At 37.7% G+C, this 16,464-nt stretch overlaps 1 protein-coding gene across 2 annotated transcripts in view; it reads right to left on the bottom strand.

The window, feature by feature from the left end:
- The window catches only part of CFTR (CF transmembrane conductance regulator), a 183,524-nt gene that overhangs the window by 7,014 nt on the left and 160,046 nt on the right, over positions 1-16,464 (bottom strand). For both annotated transcript variants that reach the window (XM_060632964.3, XM_060632965.3), the window contains one exon: positions 7,026-7,115. In XM_060632964.3, the coding sequence (XP_060488947.2) occupies positions 7,026-7,115 (90 nt within the window). The remainder of the gene's footprint in view (positions 1-7,025; positions 7,116-16,464) is intronic.

The raw sequence follows: 16,464 nt of genomic DNA, 5'->3' as shown, positions 1-16,464 counted from the left end.
CAAAAACAAAAACAAAAACAAAAACAAAAACAAAACAAAAAAACTCAACATAGTTTTGATGAATGCAAAAGTGAATCCAAACTTAAAAATGACAAGTGATAAATGAATGAGAGCTGATTTTGTCCTGCCGGTATAGAGTACAATAGCAGACTAGCCACTTCCCCTGTCTGCATGCTTTTTTTTTCCCTCATCTTGACAACTATAAAATCCCTTCAAAATAAAAGTATAAAATTACATTTCCTTTTTTGTAACAGGTTGAAATAAGAAATAAACCTAGTTTCAACTGACCCCAAAACCTCTTTATTTATTTATTTATTTATTTATTTATTTATTTATTTATTTATTTATTTTGAGAGAGAGTGCATGTGTGCAGGTGGGGGAGGGGCAGAGGGAAGCAGAGGTGAGAATCTTAAGCATACACCATGCTCTGTATAGAGCCTGATGGCATGGGGTTAGATCTCACAAACTGTAAGATCATGACCTGAGCCAAAATCAAGAGTTGGATGCTTAAATGACTGAGCCACCTGGGAGCCTCTAAAATTAGAAGTTTCTTAACACTGATAAGGATTTTTTTTTAATTTTAAGTCAAATTAACCACCAAGAAAAGCACAGATTAGACGGATGTTACCAAGACTTAGTGAGGTGATCGTTTCACATTGCGTAGAATTATCAAATCATTACATTGTACGCTTGAAACTAATAGTGTTCTATGTCAATTATGCTTCAACTAAAAAAATAAAAGTACTGATTAAAGATTGGAGCTCTGAAGTCAAACAAAAGTGGCTTTGAATCTGCACTTCACCACCCATTTACTGATGGTATCAGGTGTGTTACTGTAAGTCTCATCGACCTCACTTGAAAAAAATGAGGAAATTAACAGGATAGACTTCAAAGAACTGTACTGAGGATTAAATGAGATAATTTGTGGAAAAAGGTTACTACAGAACATGGCACATGGTAAGTACCTAATCCATGCTATTAGTGGTGTCAGAACTTGGGAAATTCCAAGGACATGGACCTGGTCACTGAAACACTACCCTGGTATGACAAGATTAGCTTGATATGCCACAAATCAAAATTTGTAAGATTTTGCCTTCGCAAGTTGCCTTGGGAAGTAAGTTAGCAGGAAGTACTGCAATACTACTAATTTATATCATACCTCTAATAACGAGGTTGAGCTTTTGGTAAAAATGTAGTGGCATGTACAATATTCTCCCTCTAGATCCACACTAATCGTACACTAATTTCCCAAGCCACCTTACTATATTATATTTTGCATGCGTTTTCTCTCAACGGAAACTATTTAAGTAAATAACTAAGTACCTAAATATCCATCACTGTCAATATTTGGAGAACAAAGTTACAAAAAATAAAAGACAGTGAGACAGACCAAGCTAGAGTATATTTTGCAATATTCCTATCTCACTGTTTTACTTACAATCAAGTATAGTAAAAAAAAAATCTTTAGTCATATTCACTAGAGAAAGATCAACATCACTTAGTAAAACTTTAGGTTTTGAAGTAAGTGAACATGTCAATTACTTATTTCCTGCCAGATATTGTCATAGGTTTTTGAGAGCAAATGGGAAGCAAGAAATACTAATAATTGTTTTTTAAAAGCACAAGGTTATTATTATAACTCTATGTGCAACCAACTTAATGTGATGGTAAGAATGGCTTAAATTAGCCTACTGATTATTTGAATATAAATGACTGCTCAGTTACGCATTCTTTAATAGACTTTTAATGAGGGTTTATTAAATTCTGGGTACTACGGCAGACCTGGGGATTCAAAGATGAATAACACTAGGCCCTGCCTTGAAGAAGAAACTCACAGTCTAGATATGGAGAAAAATAGTAAGTGAGAAATTACTGTTCAAAGTGCTGTCAGATCAACTGATGAATGGATAAAGAAATTGTGGTTTATATACACAATGGAGTACTACGTGGCAATGAGAAAGAACGAAATATGGCCCTTTGTAGCAACGTGGATGGAACTGGAGAGTGTGATGCTAAGTGAAATAAGCCATACAGAGAAAGACAGATACCATATGTTTTCACTCTTATGTGGATCCTGAGAAACTTAACAGAAACCCATGGGGGAGGGGAAGGGGAAAAAAAAAGAGGTTAGAGTGGGAGAGAGCCAAAGCATAAGACTCTTAAAAACTGAGAACAAACTGAGGGTTGATGGGGGGGGTGGGAGGGAGGGGAGGGGGAGTGATGGGTATTGAGGAGGGCACCTTTTGGGATGAGCACTAGGTGTTGTATGGAAACCAATTTGACAATAAATTTCATATATTGAAAAAAAATAAAAAAAAAAACAGTGCTGTGAGAAAAAAACCAGATTGAAACGGTAATTGCTGATTTAACAGAATTCTTTATATGTTCGTGTATATACATTAATATATACATATATAGCCCTAATATGTTATTTATATATATACCACAAATTATTTTTCAGTAGATTAAAAATAAATATAAATTTTAGCTTATCTCCATCCAAACTAAGGTAAATTAAGATTTACTAGAATCTAAACATTTCTAATTATTTTTATTCCAACTTGGCATGAAAAATAAATAAAAGCATCAATAGTTCGTGGATATGAAGAACTTTACAACAAAAGAATTTGCCAGCCTTATTTAGTTGAGTTGATCAATCATATGTATTTACAAAGAAAAAAATTGGCTTGTGACATATCAAACAAAAAAAATTTATTAGAGTCTGTAAAGGACCAGACATTCTCTTCAAAATGTTGACTTTTGCTATTGCATTCTGGAATGTTATTATGGAGCAAGAGCTTGCTCTTGTGACAAGAAAACATGGGGAAAAACCCAGAAAAGTAAATTGTGGTTGGACTGCATAGTCCATTCACAGGCAGTTGTAAAAATAGACCCTCTCAACTCCTTTAGACACTTTTTTTTTTTTTGTTACTCTGAAGGTTTTTCAGGACACTGTTTCTGCTATTTAGCCTGCTCTTTAAATTTTTTTAAGTTTATGTACTTATTTATTTATTGAGAGAGAGAGAGAGAGAGAGAGAGAGAGAGAATCCTAAGCAGGCTCTGTACTGTCAGCACAGCATCTGATGCAGGGCTCAAACTCATGAACCAGAAGATCATGACCTGAGCCAAAATGAAGAGTCAGACGCTTAACTACCTGAACCACCCAAGAGCCCCTAGCTTGCTCTTTAAAATAACTTACCTGATTATCAATGTGTTAGGAAGGAACCTATTTTATAAGTTATCTACCAAACAAACAATTACCAAAGATCCTTCATCTAAAACCAACAGATGTGTTGCTTAGACCATAGATAACTAAGAAAGCTTGCTGCGGTAAAAGCATGTGAACCAGAAGTCAAAGGATGGAGCTGTTCTAGCATCTACCAAGCCCCTCAGACTTCTCAAGGCTCAGGGTGCTCATTGTTAATGGCAACACCTGTTGCCATTGTACTAATGGCAAACTAATCACAAAGCTATCTTCATGATAGATCACACGTGAAACATTTGTTTATCCACTTAAACAAATGAGTCAAATGATTCATTCAAAAAATGAATGAAGTCATTTATTCATTCAATCAACCAATATTTATTGACCACCATCCACAGTGCAACACTACTGTAAGCACTTGAAATACTGCAGTGAATGGGACAACATCCCTGCCCTCAAGGGACTTACAATCTGACGGGGGACATGAACAAGTTAAGAGGTAAGTCTGTCCCATGTAAAGAATGCGATGAAAGGCCTGGAGGTATAGGAGGTGTGGACCATCACATCAGGTTTCTGGAAGAAGTGATATGCAAGAAGAGACCAAATGATGAGTGGGAGCAGGAAGTAAAGGGCTGGCAGGGTTTCCCAGATACAGAGAACAGCATGAGAAAAAGCCTCTGGAGAACAGAGAGCACATGGTGCTTTAGAGGAACTGGATCATGGTAAACAGGGGGAGGCTGGGGCATGGGTTTAGACAGGCAAGCCAAGATCGAAGCATGAAGCACCTTGGAAGCCACCTTAAGCAGTGTGGACTTGGTCTAAAGGACCAGTAAAGAGCCATAGAAAGGAGAGAAACAAGTGATTGGGTACATGGTTAAGAAGGATTACCAGAGTTCCAAAGAGCAGAATGAATTATAGGAAGTCAATGAGAGGGAAACCACCTAGGAGCCTAAGCAACCACATGAGAGTTAGTAGTGGTGTCAGATGGGGATGGAAACATTCTAGATATTGGCAGGAGACAGCATTAACAGGACGTGATAGAGTGGAGACAGGTGAAGAAATCAGTAGTCAAGAATAAATTCCAGGTCTTGGCTTTGGGCAACTAGAGGGTGCTTATGCCATTTGCTGGAATTAGGAACACAGGACAGTTGTATGCATAGGGGAGATAAAGTAACTATAGAAACAAGGTGCTTGTCCATGCTGAGATGTTAGGTAGGGAGCTGACAGGCAGATTTGGGAGTCATCAGTATAGAGGTATTAGTTAGAGCCAAGAGGTTGCATCAAATTTCCAAGGAAGAATAAGTACAATAGGACAAAATTAGGATACTGTCAAACATCAACATTTAAGAGATGGCTAGGTGAAGATCAAATGGGAATAGGATAATAGCTAACAGTCACTTAATGCCCATTATTTGTCGGGCACTACGCTTGCCAATTATATGAAAGCCTGAAAAGTTACAAGAACTCTACCAATTTACTGAGCCACAATGTTAGGCATCTGTTTTTTTTTTCCCCACCTTGGGATTCAGTCTCTTGAAATTTTCTTTGGTCTACATAGCTGATAAAGTCAGTGCTCCTGGGGGAGAAGTTATCTGGCCCTAAGTCATTTGGGGATGGGGGAATTACATCATCTCAGTTCTAGGTCTTAAATAGAAATTCTCTTTCCTTCCTTTGGACTTTCTTTAAAATCATCCATAGAACAATGAGGCTCAGCATGTCAAGATGAAGGTGTGGGCCTAGGGCACAAAGGCAAAGGAAGCCGTTTGTGCTAGCTTTCCTTCTAAGTCTTAGAACTAGTAACAAGGCACGATCATCACGGCTTCACAAAATCTATCCAGATCAGCTCTAGAATAAAGTTTCACACTGGAGTATGGGGCCAAATGCAAGGTAGGAATAAAGTGTATCTTGGCCTGGTGTTGTCATCGTGTGTATTTCTGATTTTTATCTGGAGGAAAGGGGAATTATGAAGGAGGCACTGTTGAGATAAGATTCAGGTGTTTGGCTATCAGTTCATTTCCCTCTATTGACACAAGTCATATCAAGGTCACAGACAGGACTAGATGAGACGCCATTTGTCCTGGTTTGCCCCAGACAATACTGGTTTATGTCTTTTTGTCCTAGTATCCTGTCAAGTTTAGAAACTGACACACCCCAAAATGTTCCTGTTTGAATAAATTATATGATAAACCACTTGGGACAAAAGCCTAGGACTTGTAACGTTTAAACTAATGCTTTTCTACTTATCTGCTTCTATGGGCTGTTGTGCATTTGTATGCCATCTGTAGGCCTCCTCAACAGAAAGTTATCATTACTATTCAAAGCACATGATATGAATGCCACCATCTCCATCACCATCTCCATTTAGGAATATTTTTTTGAAAGTATTTTTTTGAAGCAGTAGAAGAGAGCTAAATACGAGCTCATCAAATGAAAATCTAGACAGGTAAAATTTCTGTGTTATACTGTTATTTAAAATGTTAGGCATGTCTTTTAAAATTTCATATTATTTTTAAGACCTTGATTTCCTGTAAATTTTATTGTGACTTGGCAGTAGTTGCAGATTTTATAAAGTCTAACGTCTTCCCTAGTTTCTCTCCCACCACACTGTGTTCCTATAGTTCATTCTCTGAAGTCACATCAAAGCTCCTAAAATGTGTCACTTGCAATTTAGTTAATGTTTTCTTTAAAACCCTTGTTTGGTGGGTAATAAGGAAACTTTGATAATAAAAATAGTTAATCTAAGTGTATTTTATGAGGGGCATATGAAGGTTGGGCACCCAGTGGGTGACTGTTTAACACTTACAAGCATGTCAATGCTCTTGGCAACAACTACTCTGAAGGGAGGCACAAAAGGGAGGAACATTTGGAATTAACAGAATTGGGCTACAATAAAGACCAAAACTATGGGAAAATAGTGGAATAAAGTTGTTCTCTAAGAAGACCTTTGAATCTCAATGTGCTTAGGCCCCATAATTGCAGTCTGCCACCAATCAGGGCTTTGGACGTAAACCTCAAATTTAATGAAATAGAACAGTTTATGTTCCCTTTTTCTTTCACATAATGCCTCTGTGTCCAAGAATGGTTAAGGAAATCAAGAATTTCACTCCCTGTACCCTAAATTCTTCCATATGGTGCCTTTAACTATAATGAACCACCTATTGGGTAAATACGGGGTATTATTTAGGAATTTTTATTCCATTTTAATCCATATATTTCCTATGTGGTCCTACTGACCTCAAGAGATGGAGCAGGCCACATCTAGGTCATGTGACTTTTTGCCTGGAAAGGCTCACAGCCACATCCCATGAAGGCAACTGATTCCTGATGATTTCTAGAGAAGACGGTGGCCATTTGCAGGTACTCCAGAAAGACCATCACCTCTTTGTGCTAAACCCAAGCTTCCTAGAGAAGTTTATCATGTCAAAAACCAAAGCCTCTCCTTGTGCTGGGAATGCTTTCAGAACCCAGACAGAAAGTGGATGAGAAAGTGTAGAGAGAGGACACTCTGAATCACAACTAATCCTGGTGCCCTATAAGGTGACTGGGTCTCTCCCAGTTTCTATCTCATTGATATACACTGGTAGTGAAGAAGGCCAAGGGAATGCTACCTCTGGGGCCTGTGACTTGGGAGACTTGCCACAGAGGAAGGGGTAGGTCTAGTCCAAGGTACTGGGGGCCTCAGGTATGTTAGTGTTTTCCACTTTAAAGTTATACATGCACATACATGCATAAAGGTAAGTGTGTAAAACTATTTCAGCTATGACAACCACTCTTGTATATAAGCTACCTTTTTCAAAATTATTTCAGTTAGCATCCTTACCTCATCGGCAACTTTCCATATTTCTTGATCATTCCACTGTCCATAGGGATCCAAGTTTTTTCTAAATGTCCCAGAAAATATAAATACTTTCTATAGCAATAAAGAGAAAAAAGAGGAAAGTATGAGTAACCTAAATATCTTTGCATGTTTCCATTATTTTATTGCAAAATACTTCAAGCAGAAAAAAATACTTTAAAATAACAATAAATGTCCGTGTACTTACCATCCAGTTTTCTTAAATTTTAAGGTTTTATCATAGTTGTTTTGCATCTTCTTTACAGACATAAAGCATTACAGCTACATTAGAAGCCCCTTGTGAATGCTTATCTAATCCCAATGTCCTTAGGTTAAAGAAATTGAGACCATTGAAAGTTGTGGGAAATTAAAACTCTGTTTTATCCCAGCACTTTTCCTTATCATGAGCAAATATAAAATTGAGCAGTTAAAAAATTATGCTTATGAGTTATAAATAACTTGTTAGAACAAATTCCTATTTTGTTCATGTATTTTCCTTGGATTCCTTGGGTAAGCCTAGCTTCCTAAAGGGTTTGGAGAGTGTGTGAATTTACAGACACTTACTTAAACACACATGTCCACCTGGCCTATAAACCAAGGCACACTTTACTTGTGCGAACAGAAGAAAGCCACCACTTACACATCAGTGAAAAAAGTGGAAATCAAATATTTGTTTAATTGAATGCACATAAGGGATGAGGTGGATCCTGCTGAGATGATAAAATGCCAATCTAATTCCTTGCAAGGAGTGTTGCACAACTATCACTCTGAGACACTTTCCTGCCAAGTCAATGTCCACTTGGGTCAGTCTGTGTGGCTAGAAAAAGTGTTTTAAAAAGAAAACCGCTGTCCCACTGAGAAGTGCTGATGCAGCAGTACTGCTATTATTTCGTCCTCTCTGGGCATATGGGTGAACTGAAAAATACTCTTGATGTTAACATTCAGAATAATTTTTTTTCTTTGCCCTTTTTCTTTGGCCTTTGGTTAACATCCAGTAAAGAGAATTAAGAACTAAATGTTCTGAAGTCTGAGTTTTCACAAATTGCCTTACACTGAGAAAGAAAGTTCGGTTACCCTCTGACCTACAAGGAACTGGACAAGACAGGTGGGCTCCAGATTTATGGCATCTATGCCTCTTGGCAGAACGAGAATATTCCCACTGCGGCAGCCAAGTTCAAAGAGGATCACATTAGAGATCTCACTCCCCAGGGCACAATTTATAGCTTAAAGAACTAAGTTGTACCAAATATCTCAGGAACCTTCTGATGAGAGCAACAAGAAGACTTGTGCTGGTATTTCTTAACCTGCATCAAAATCATCTTCCTTAGGGGAACTTATAATGCTTTGCACAAGTGACTACAAGGCGTGAATATATGACTCATAAGATCCTAAGATATGATAGATAGATTTGTGCATTTTTCTACAAGATTTCCAGTAAAGGAAAGTCATGTCCAAATAAGCTAAAGAAAAACAGACAAAGAGTATTATCAGGGAATTCTGATAAACTAAGAATTAAATAAGAATTGGCTCTGAAAATTCAAGTCAATTCATAATTTAAGCAATTGGGTTGATTTAGTACCTAAAGTTCAAAGGCTTACCAAGGGAATTTTGCTATTCACTGTTTCTTTACATTTTTTTCTTTTAATATTGTGGTTCTTTATACAAAAGGTTTCTAGCATTATCGAGAAAGACAGGAGATAGCAACTATGGGGGTTTACCAAATATCAGACCACGTATCACACACTTTGGAGAGGTTATCTCCACTGGGAACCAAAAAGCGAGAACACAGAGCTTCATTTTATGGCAGGTTTACCATATGCCAGGTAAGGATCCATATAAGCATTATCTCTTTTCATCTTCAAATCAGCCTAATGTAATAAATCCTATTATTTCACATGAAGAAATCACAGCTGGGAGAAGTTAAGTGACTTGTCCAACATCATTTAGCTGGATTCAAACCCAAGTGTGTTTGTTTCCAAATCTGTTTCTTATCACTACAGCAAAATGTCTCAAGTTCTATGCCAACCAGTTTTTATTCCTGATCTGGAGCTCTGGAATTATTAAGGTTGGGCAGAAGCAGCCCAATGGGTCTATAAAGAGCTGATCAGTCTCAGCAGCATAGTCTTTGTTTAAGCACTGCTAGCCATCCCCTGGCCAGAGGCTCAGTTCCTGAACTGTGAATGGAGAGGTTTGCTTCCTCTTCCTAGGCAGGGCCTGGGTTGAAGCAATTTACATGGGCTACAGTGTCTTTGTAACCTTCAAGGATATTTACACAGCCAGTGGAACAGGACAATAGGAAAATTTTACCTTGGCCAAATGGAATAATGTCATTATTCTGGAGGACCATGGGTGGAAGCCGACGGTATCATAACAACAAAGCAGACACAGAAGTTATCAAAGGCAATGTGGCTTGCAAAGACGCTGTAACAGTGCAGCTCTGGCACAGGAAGTGTACCTACAAACAGGAACCCAAGCTCTTTCAGCCTCAGTGTTCTCACTATAAAATGGGGAAATGCCACCTTTCCTCTCAAACCTATTCTACCTATAGGCTTTCCCATTTTGATAAATGTACAGCAACTTCACTTCCTCAGTCTAGAAACTTTGGAGTCACCCATGACTTATCTTTCTCCCTGATCCTCCCAAAAGGAATCAATCATCAGTCCTGTGGATTTCCCGCCAAATATATCTCAAATCCAGTTATTTCTCCAGCCCTCCTGCCACTATATAGTTCAAACCACCTATCTCTCTCTGGAACACTGTAAGAACCTCCTAATTGATTTCTTTCTTCTCACTCTTGCCTCTCTCCCGGTCTACTTTTATTTAGCAACCAAAACAATCACTACACATATAAATTGGATTATGTCATTAACCTTTTAAAAAACCTTTGGATTTCTGTTACATTCAAGGCAAAATGTAAAATTCTTAAGATGGCCTACAGACCCTACATGACTTAGCCCCTTCTACTTCTTTGGGATCATTTAGTGCCCTGCTCTACCTCCTTCCTTTTTCATCCCAGCTACATGGCTTTATTTCACTTCCCCAGTTTCTTCACACATTCTTTCTTCCTGCCTAAGAATCTCATCTTATACATTCTTTCCATGGCCAACTACATTCTTCAGGCCTCAAATTAAATGCCACCTCCTCAGAGCTATCTATCCTGATCCTCAAAGCCAAATAAGGTACCCAAAATATGATACAGAATACATGTATTTTATTTCCATAGCTTATAGTGAATGTTAAAATTACATATGCATTTGTGAACTTTGCTTTTTTTAAAAAAATTTTTAATGTTTATTTATTTTTGAGAGACAGAGAGACACAGAGCATGAATGGGGGAGGGGGAGAGAGAGAGAGGGAGACACAGAATCTGAAGCAGGCTCCAGGCTCTGAGCTGTCAGCACAGAGCCCAATGCAGGGCTCAAACCCATGAGCCGTGAGATCATGACTTGAGCTAAAGTTGGATGCTCAACTGTCTGAGCCACTCAGACACCTCGAGCTTTTGCTTTTAATGAGCATTTCTTCTCCTATACCATAAATTTACTGTGTATCCTAGCAAACAGGCATTATATCCAGCATGTGCTCAATAAATGCTGCCTGAATGAATAAATGGGCTGATATGGGAATAAAAAGTAAAAAAATAGAAAAACATTGCTCAACATATTATTTTTCTTCATTTCAGAAGATGAGTTACTACCACCTATACTCATTAAAGTAATAATACTAACTACCCATTAAAACTTTGGTCTTTCCATATAATTGCTTGAGAAATTATATGCCTAACTTTTTCTCATAATAGCTTAATAGTTTATATTAATACTTATCAAGCATATAGCAATATGCTACATGTTAATTTTATTTAAAATAGATATATGTTCAAAATTGTGAAGGAAGAAAACTGTGGAAATTGGAAAAATGTGGAAAGCCAAAGTCTTAGATGTAGAGATCTGATACTACTCTGAAATTCTGTAGGTCTTTTGTTTACAGTTTATTGTCTAGCATTCAAGTAATGCTTTAATTTTAATTTAAAAAAATCAACTGAATAGACTGGTTCAGTTAGAATTAAATTTCACACAATTCACTAAACATTTCATTCCTGTCTTATAAATAGTATCTCTTCCTCTGCTGGTCAGGGGCACCAGCAGGTGTCTTAGTTCTGTTTTCTAAACTGTTTGAAGTTTCCACAAAGGCATCTCTAAAGCTGAGAGGTCCTTGGAGGTCACTTATGTCCTCTTCCCTGGTTTACAAATGAAACAGCCAAGGCCCTGAGAAGTGATGTGGCGTGGCCAAGGTGACACAGACGTATTGTATAGCAAAAAATAGACCTGAAACCAAAAATCACAATGATCCTCTCTTTTAAGAAACTGTTCACCAATAGGAAAATGAGGATGTGCAAATATTTGATATTTATTTAATGTCAGGTATGTATGGCATAAAGAGCAATTCCTGGGACTCAAGGAAGAATAAAGAGAGAACCATTGTTCACGAACTGACTAATCTCTTTCCTGAAGCTGATTCCTCAACTCCTCAACTCAGTGCAGACAGCTGAGCCTACGTGGGGTGCTCAGAGCTGGTCACATATCACTGCAGCAGGCAGTATGATTTAATCTTGGATATCAATGAAAAACAAAAGAGCAGTTTGACTTTCACGGCTATTGAATATAGCATAAATTAAATAAGCAGGAGGAATGACTCCTTATCCTGTTTATGTATACAGTGCTATATATATATATATATATATATATATATATATATATATATATATATATATATGGCCAAAACAAAACAAAACAAAAAAATATATATATATATATTTATTTATGGCCAAAACAAAACAGCACTGTGTATATATATGTTTATATATACATATAACATCTATACGTATATAATTTTATTAAAATGTGGCTCCAATGCTTCTAAGCATCACAGTGGCTGTGATCTTACCTTCTAGAAATGTCTGCAAGATTGTATTATAAGTTGAATCTGTACAATACAAATCCATCCAACTTGAACAAATCAAGATTCTAAGGTTGTATTATAGAATGTCTAAAAATAAATGTTGTTTGGCTTTTAAGAATATCTATTAATGAGAACAAGGTGAATGAAATATTTATTAGTCAAAAATGTCCAAGATTTACAATAGAGAATAATTTTATAATGTTAATGTACATATCATTTATTTATATGTAAATGACTGCATGTAAGATGTTCAAATATTTGTTTCCTGTAAAGTCATTTCATGTTTCACAACCTTTTATACTACAACTTTCCAGTATACACTTTTTTTAGAGACAGAATTTTAAAAAATGATTTCCAGGTCTGACAAAATTGTTAAAAATTTCAAATTTTTAGGCTCAGAAACAGTAAAGTTGTGTTGTAGTAATATCCATACTAGTTAATTTTCTCTTCTTTTTCTTTTTTAAAAAAACTTTATGTCTATTTATTTTTGGGGGGGGGGAGAGAGAGAGAGAGAGAGAGAGAGCCAGCCTGAGTGGGGGAAGGGCAGAGAGAGGGAGACATAGAAACCAAAGCAGGCTCCAGGCTCTGAGCTGTCAGCACAGAGCCCCATGCAGGGATTGAACCCACTAACTGTGAGATCATGACCCGAGCTGAAGTCGGGCACTTAACTGAGTCACCCAGGCACCCCTTTTTCTTTTTTTCTAAGCAAACTTTACCCCCAAGATGGGCTCAAACTCAGGACCCTAAGATCAAGAGTCATATGCTCCACCTAGTGAGCCATCCAAGCACCCCTTCTCTTCTCCCTTGAATTCAGCACTTCACCCCCATTGTCTCTTCACCACAATCGAGGCTCTTACCACATGACAGTTGGAGAGTTTCTCAGCCCATCTCCCTGCCTCCCATGCTGCCTCCTGGAAGTCCGTTCTCCACATGCTGCCAGCAGCAGTGCACCCTTCTGCCAACCCTTACCATCCTCTTCAATGCATTCCTTACTGGGCCATTTCAGTACTTACCAAATCTTTCCCTCCTCCCTCTAATACTGCCTAACACATGACCTCCCCTGCCCTTTATGACCCAACTCTTTCTAGTCCTCTTCTTTGTGTTTGTTCATAATATCCTTATCTGTCTGGGATCCTGGAATATCCTTTCCATAATTCCCCGTCCCTAACCTTTCTAAAACCCTAAAATGAGTGTATGGCCCATTATGACCCATCTTAATTATCACTGCTCTGGGAAACTGCCCATACTCATTTATTCATTCCTCGAGCATATTTCTAATCTAATACAAAAATGAAGGAGACACGATCCCTGTCCTCAAGGAACTGTAAATAATAATTACCATTACCACAACACAGTGTATTGCACTTACTATGTGCCAGGGTGTAGTCTTAATACTTGTTACTTTACTCATTTTATATTCATGAAAACCTAATGAATATAGGTAGGCAGGTAATAACCTAAAATTATATTCATTTTATAGACAAGGAAACTAAAGCTCAGAGAAATCAAATAACTTGCCTAAGCTTACAATAGCTAGTAAAATTCAGATACTGACAGAACCACAGTCTCTTGTAAAATAAGCCAAGAATTTGGTGATTCTGCACAAGACAATGTATATTAAGTGCCTAACATGTAAGCTATTGTATATGCTATATAAGAGACAGAAAAATCTCTAAGGAAAAAAATCTATGTTTTATTCACCATTTCTATTATATTATTTTTGCTTATCTTATTTGATTGTTGATGGGTTTTTTTAGTTTAGTATTTTTCAGAGAGAGAGAGAGAGCAGGAGAGGGGCAGAGAGAGAGGGAGAAAGAGAATCCCAAGCAGGCTCTGTGCTGTCAGTCTCACAAACAATGAGATCATGACCTGAGCCAAAATCAAGAGTTGGACACTCAACTGACTGAGCCACTCAGGTGCCCTGGTTGTTGATGATTTTGTGTTTAAATCTTGCTTCCTTAACTAGAATGTATACACAGTATTTATAATACTAAGTGGAAATTAAGCAAATACACAGATAATTCTAACACAAGACAATGGAAAGTGCCAGGAGAGACTTATAAACAAAGTCCTAGATCCCATCTGGGTTTAAGATGTGGGGATGGAGAGCTGGGGTTTGAGTCACGGTTATGGGGGAAGGGAGGGGGTCAGAAAAGGCCATTTGACAGATTTGCATTTGAGAGGCCAACATAACTATGGTGAAGGAAGACCGTCTCAGACAGAGGAAGTGCATAAACAGATGAAATGAGAGAAAAGTAAGGTATCTTTCATGGAACAGTAAGTCCAGTTTGTCTGAAACTGAGAGGTGCCCAGGTGTGAAGAGTGGTGGATGTGACCGGAAAGGTTGGGTCAGGACCTAACTGTCAGGGACCTAAACCATGGATGTAAGAATCTGGACCTTATTCAGTGGAGGAGTGGCCTAGTAGGTTTTTGGTTTGGTGAATCACAAAACTGGAACATTGTACTTAAAAGGTTAATTTGTGGAATGGGAGAAGATATTTGCAAATGACATATCAGATAAAGGGTTAGTATCCAAAATCTATAAAGAACTGATCAAACTCAACACCTAAAAAACCAATAATCCAGTGAAGAAATGGGCAAAAGACATGAAGAGACACTTCTCCAAAGAAGACATCCAGATGGCCAACACATGAAAAAATGCTCAACACCACTCATCATCAGGGAAATACAAATCAAAATCACAATGAGATACCACCTCACACCTGTCAGAATGGCTAACATTAACAACTCAGGCAACAACAGATGTTGGCGAGGGTGCAGAGAAAGAGGATCTCTTTTGCACTGCTGGTGGGAATGCACACTGGTGCAGCCCCTCTGGAAAACAGTACAGAGGTTCCTCAAAAAATTAAAAATAGAACTACCCTTTATCCAAAGGATACAGGTATGCTGTTTTGAAGGGACATATGCACCCCAATGTTTATAGCAGCACTATCAACAATAGCCAAAGTATGGAAAGAGCCCAAATGTCTATCAATGGATGAATGGATAAAGAAGATGTGGTATATATATACAATGGAGTATTACTCAGCAATCAAAAAGAATGAAATCTTGCCATTTGCAGCTACGTGGATGGAACTAGAAGGTATAATGCTAAGCAAATTAGAGAAAGACAAATATCATATGACTTCACTCATACAAGGACTTTAAGACACAGAATAGATGAACACAAGGGAAGGGAAGCAAAAATAATATAAAAACAGGGAGGGGGACAAAACATAAGAGACTCTTAAATATGGAGAACAAACAGAGGGTTACTAGAGGGGTCCTGGGAGGCGGTACGGGCTAAATGGGTAAGGGGCATCAAGGAATCTACTCCTGAAATCATTGTTGCACTATATGCTAACTAACTTGGATGTAAATTAAAAAAATAAAATTAAAAAATAATAAAATAAAATAAAAGGTTACTTTGTGTGCAACAAAAAATGGACAGACACAAAGAAGAGAAGAGGAGGAGAAATAAGGAAGGATACAATGACATGGTGGAAGCAGCAATAACAGGGCTTACAACTGTATTCACTCTCATAATTACTCACAGTACTCCCTGAACAAGCCTACCTTGACTCATAACTATATTTAATCAACTTTCTTTGGTTTATTAGTTTGGTTTCTTCTTTTGATCTGACTTATGGCAATGAGTTCAGTTTTGAGCTTCTCATTGAAAGCTCATAGGTGGGATTGGGACCTCAATACTTTTCACATAACTGTAGAATTTATAGTATATAGAATGATATTATGCTATAATTTAAGCATATGGGAATTTCACAACTAATTATTAAATTGTTAATTACTATTAAACTGAATGAGAACTGCTGCTGCACTCCCAATTTCATTGCTCAGATCTACAGATACATGTTTTGGCCCTATCTGATATCCTTCACAGCAAAAGATGTTCCATGGTGGAAGTCATGTGCGCATGGATTATTTTCAGGTTATGTGGTCTTGCAAGTATAGCCCTACTTATTTGCTCGGAAGAGCTTGCAGTCTTTCAAAGTTGTAACTGAAGCTTGCAAATACGTTAAAAATTATTTTTTTCTGTCTTTCAAGAAAAAAGTACTTAGCAAAGTTCCAGGCTGATAAACAATTTCAAGTCTCAGTGTTCGATTTGTCTAAGGCAATGGGGCTCTGACTATAGGCTTCAGTGCTTCCTCTCCATGTCCCCAGAACTCACAGGTAAAATGAAACAAATTAAAGAAGGCTCCACCTTGAAATGTACACAGTACCTTTTTCTCTAGGCTGGTGCATTTTCAAAGATTGCTTTCTAGCTATAGGAGAGAATGCACACATATGCGCACACATGTGTACACACACATGCACACACACACAAACACAGAGCAAGAACTTGCCCAAACTAATGACATCTTGTGATTCCATAGCTGATGTCTCAGGATTACTATGATGGGGACAAAAGGTTTTTTGTTCAAAGGTCCTGTTTCATGTGACTAAAAAC

The sequence above is a fragment of the Panthera onca genome, chromosome A2 (assembly GCF_046562875.1).
Source record: "Panthera onca isolate mPanOnc1 chromosome A2, mPanOnc1 haplotype 2, whole genome shotgun sequence".
Classification (NCBI taxonomy): Eukaryota; Metazoa; Chordata; class Mammalia; order Carnivora; family Felidae; genus Panthera; species Panthera onca.
The sequence above is the reverse complement of the archived record's forward strand: the minus strand, read 5'-3'. Positions and strand labels throughout refer to the sequence as shown.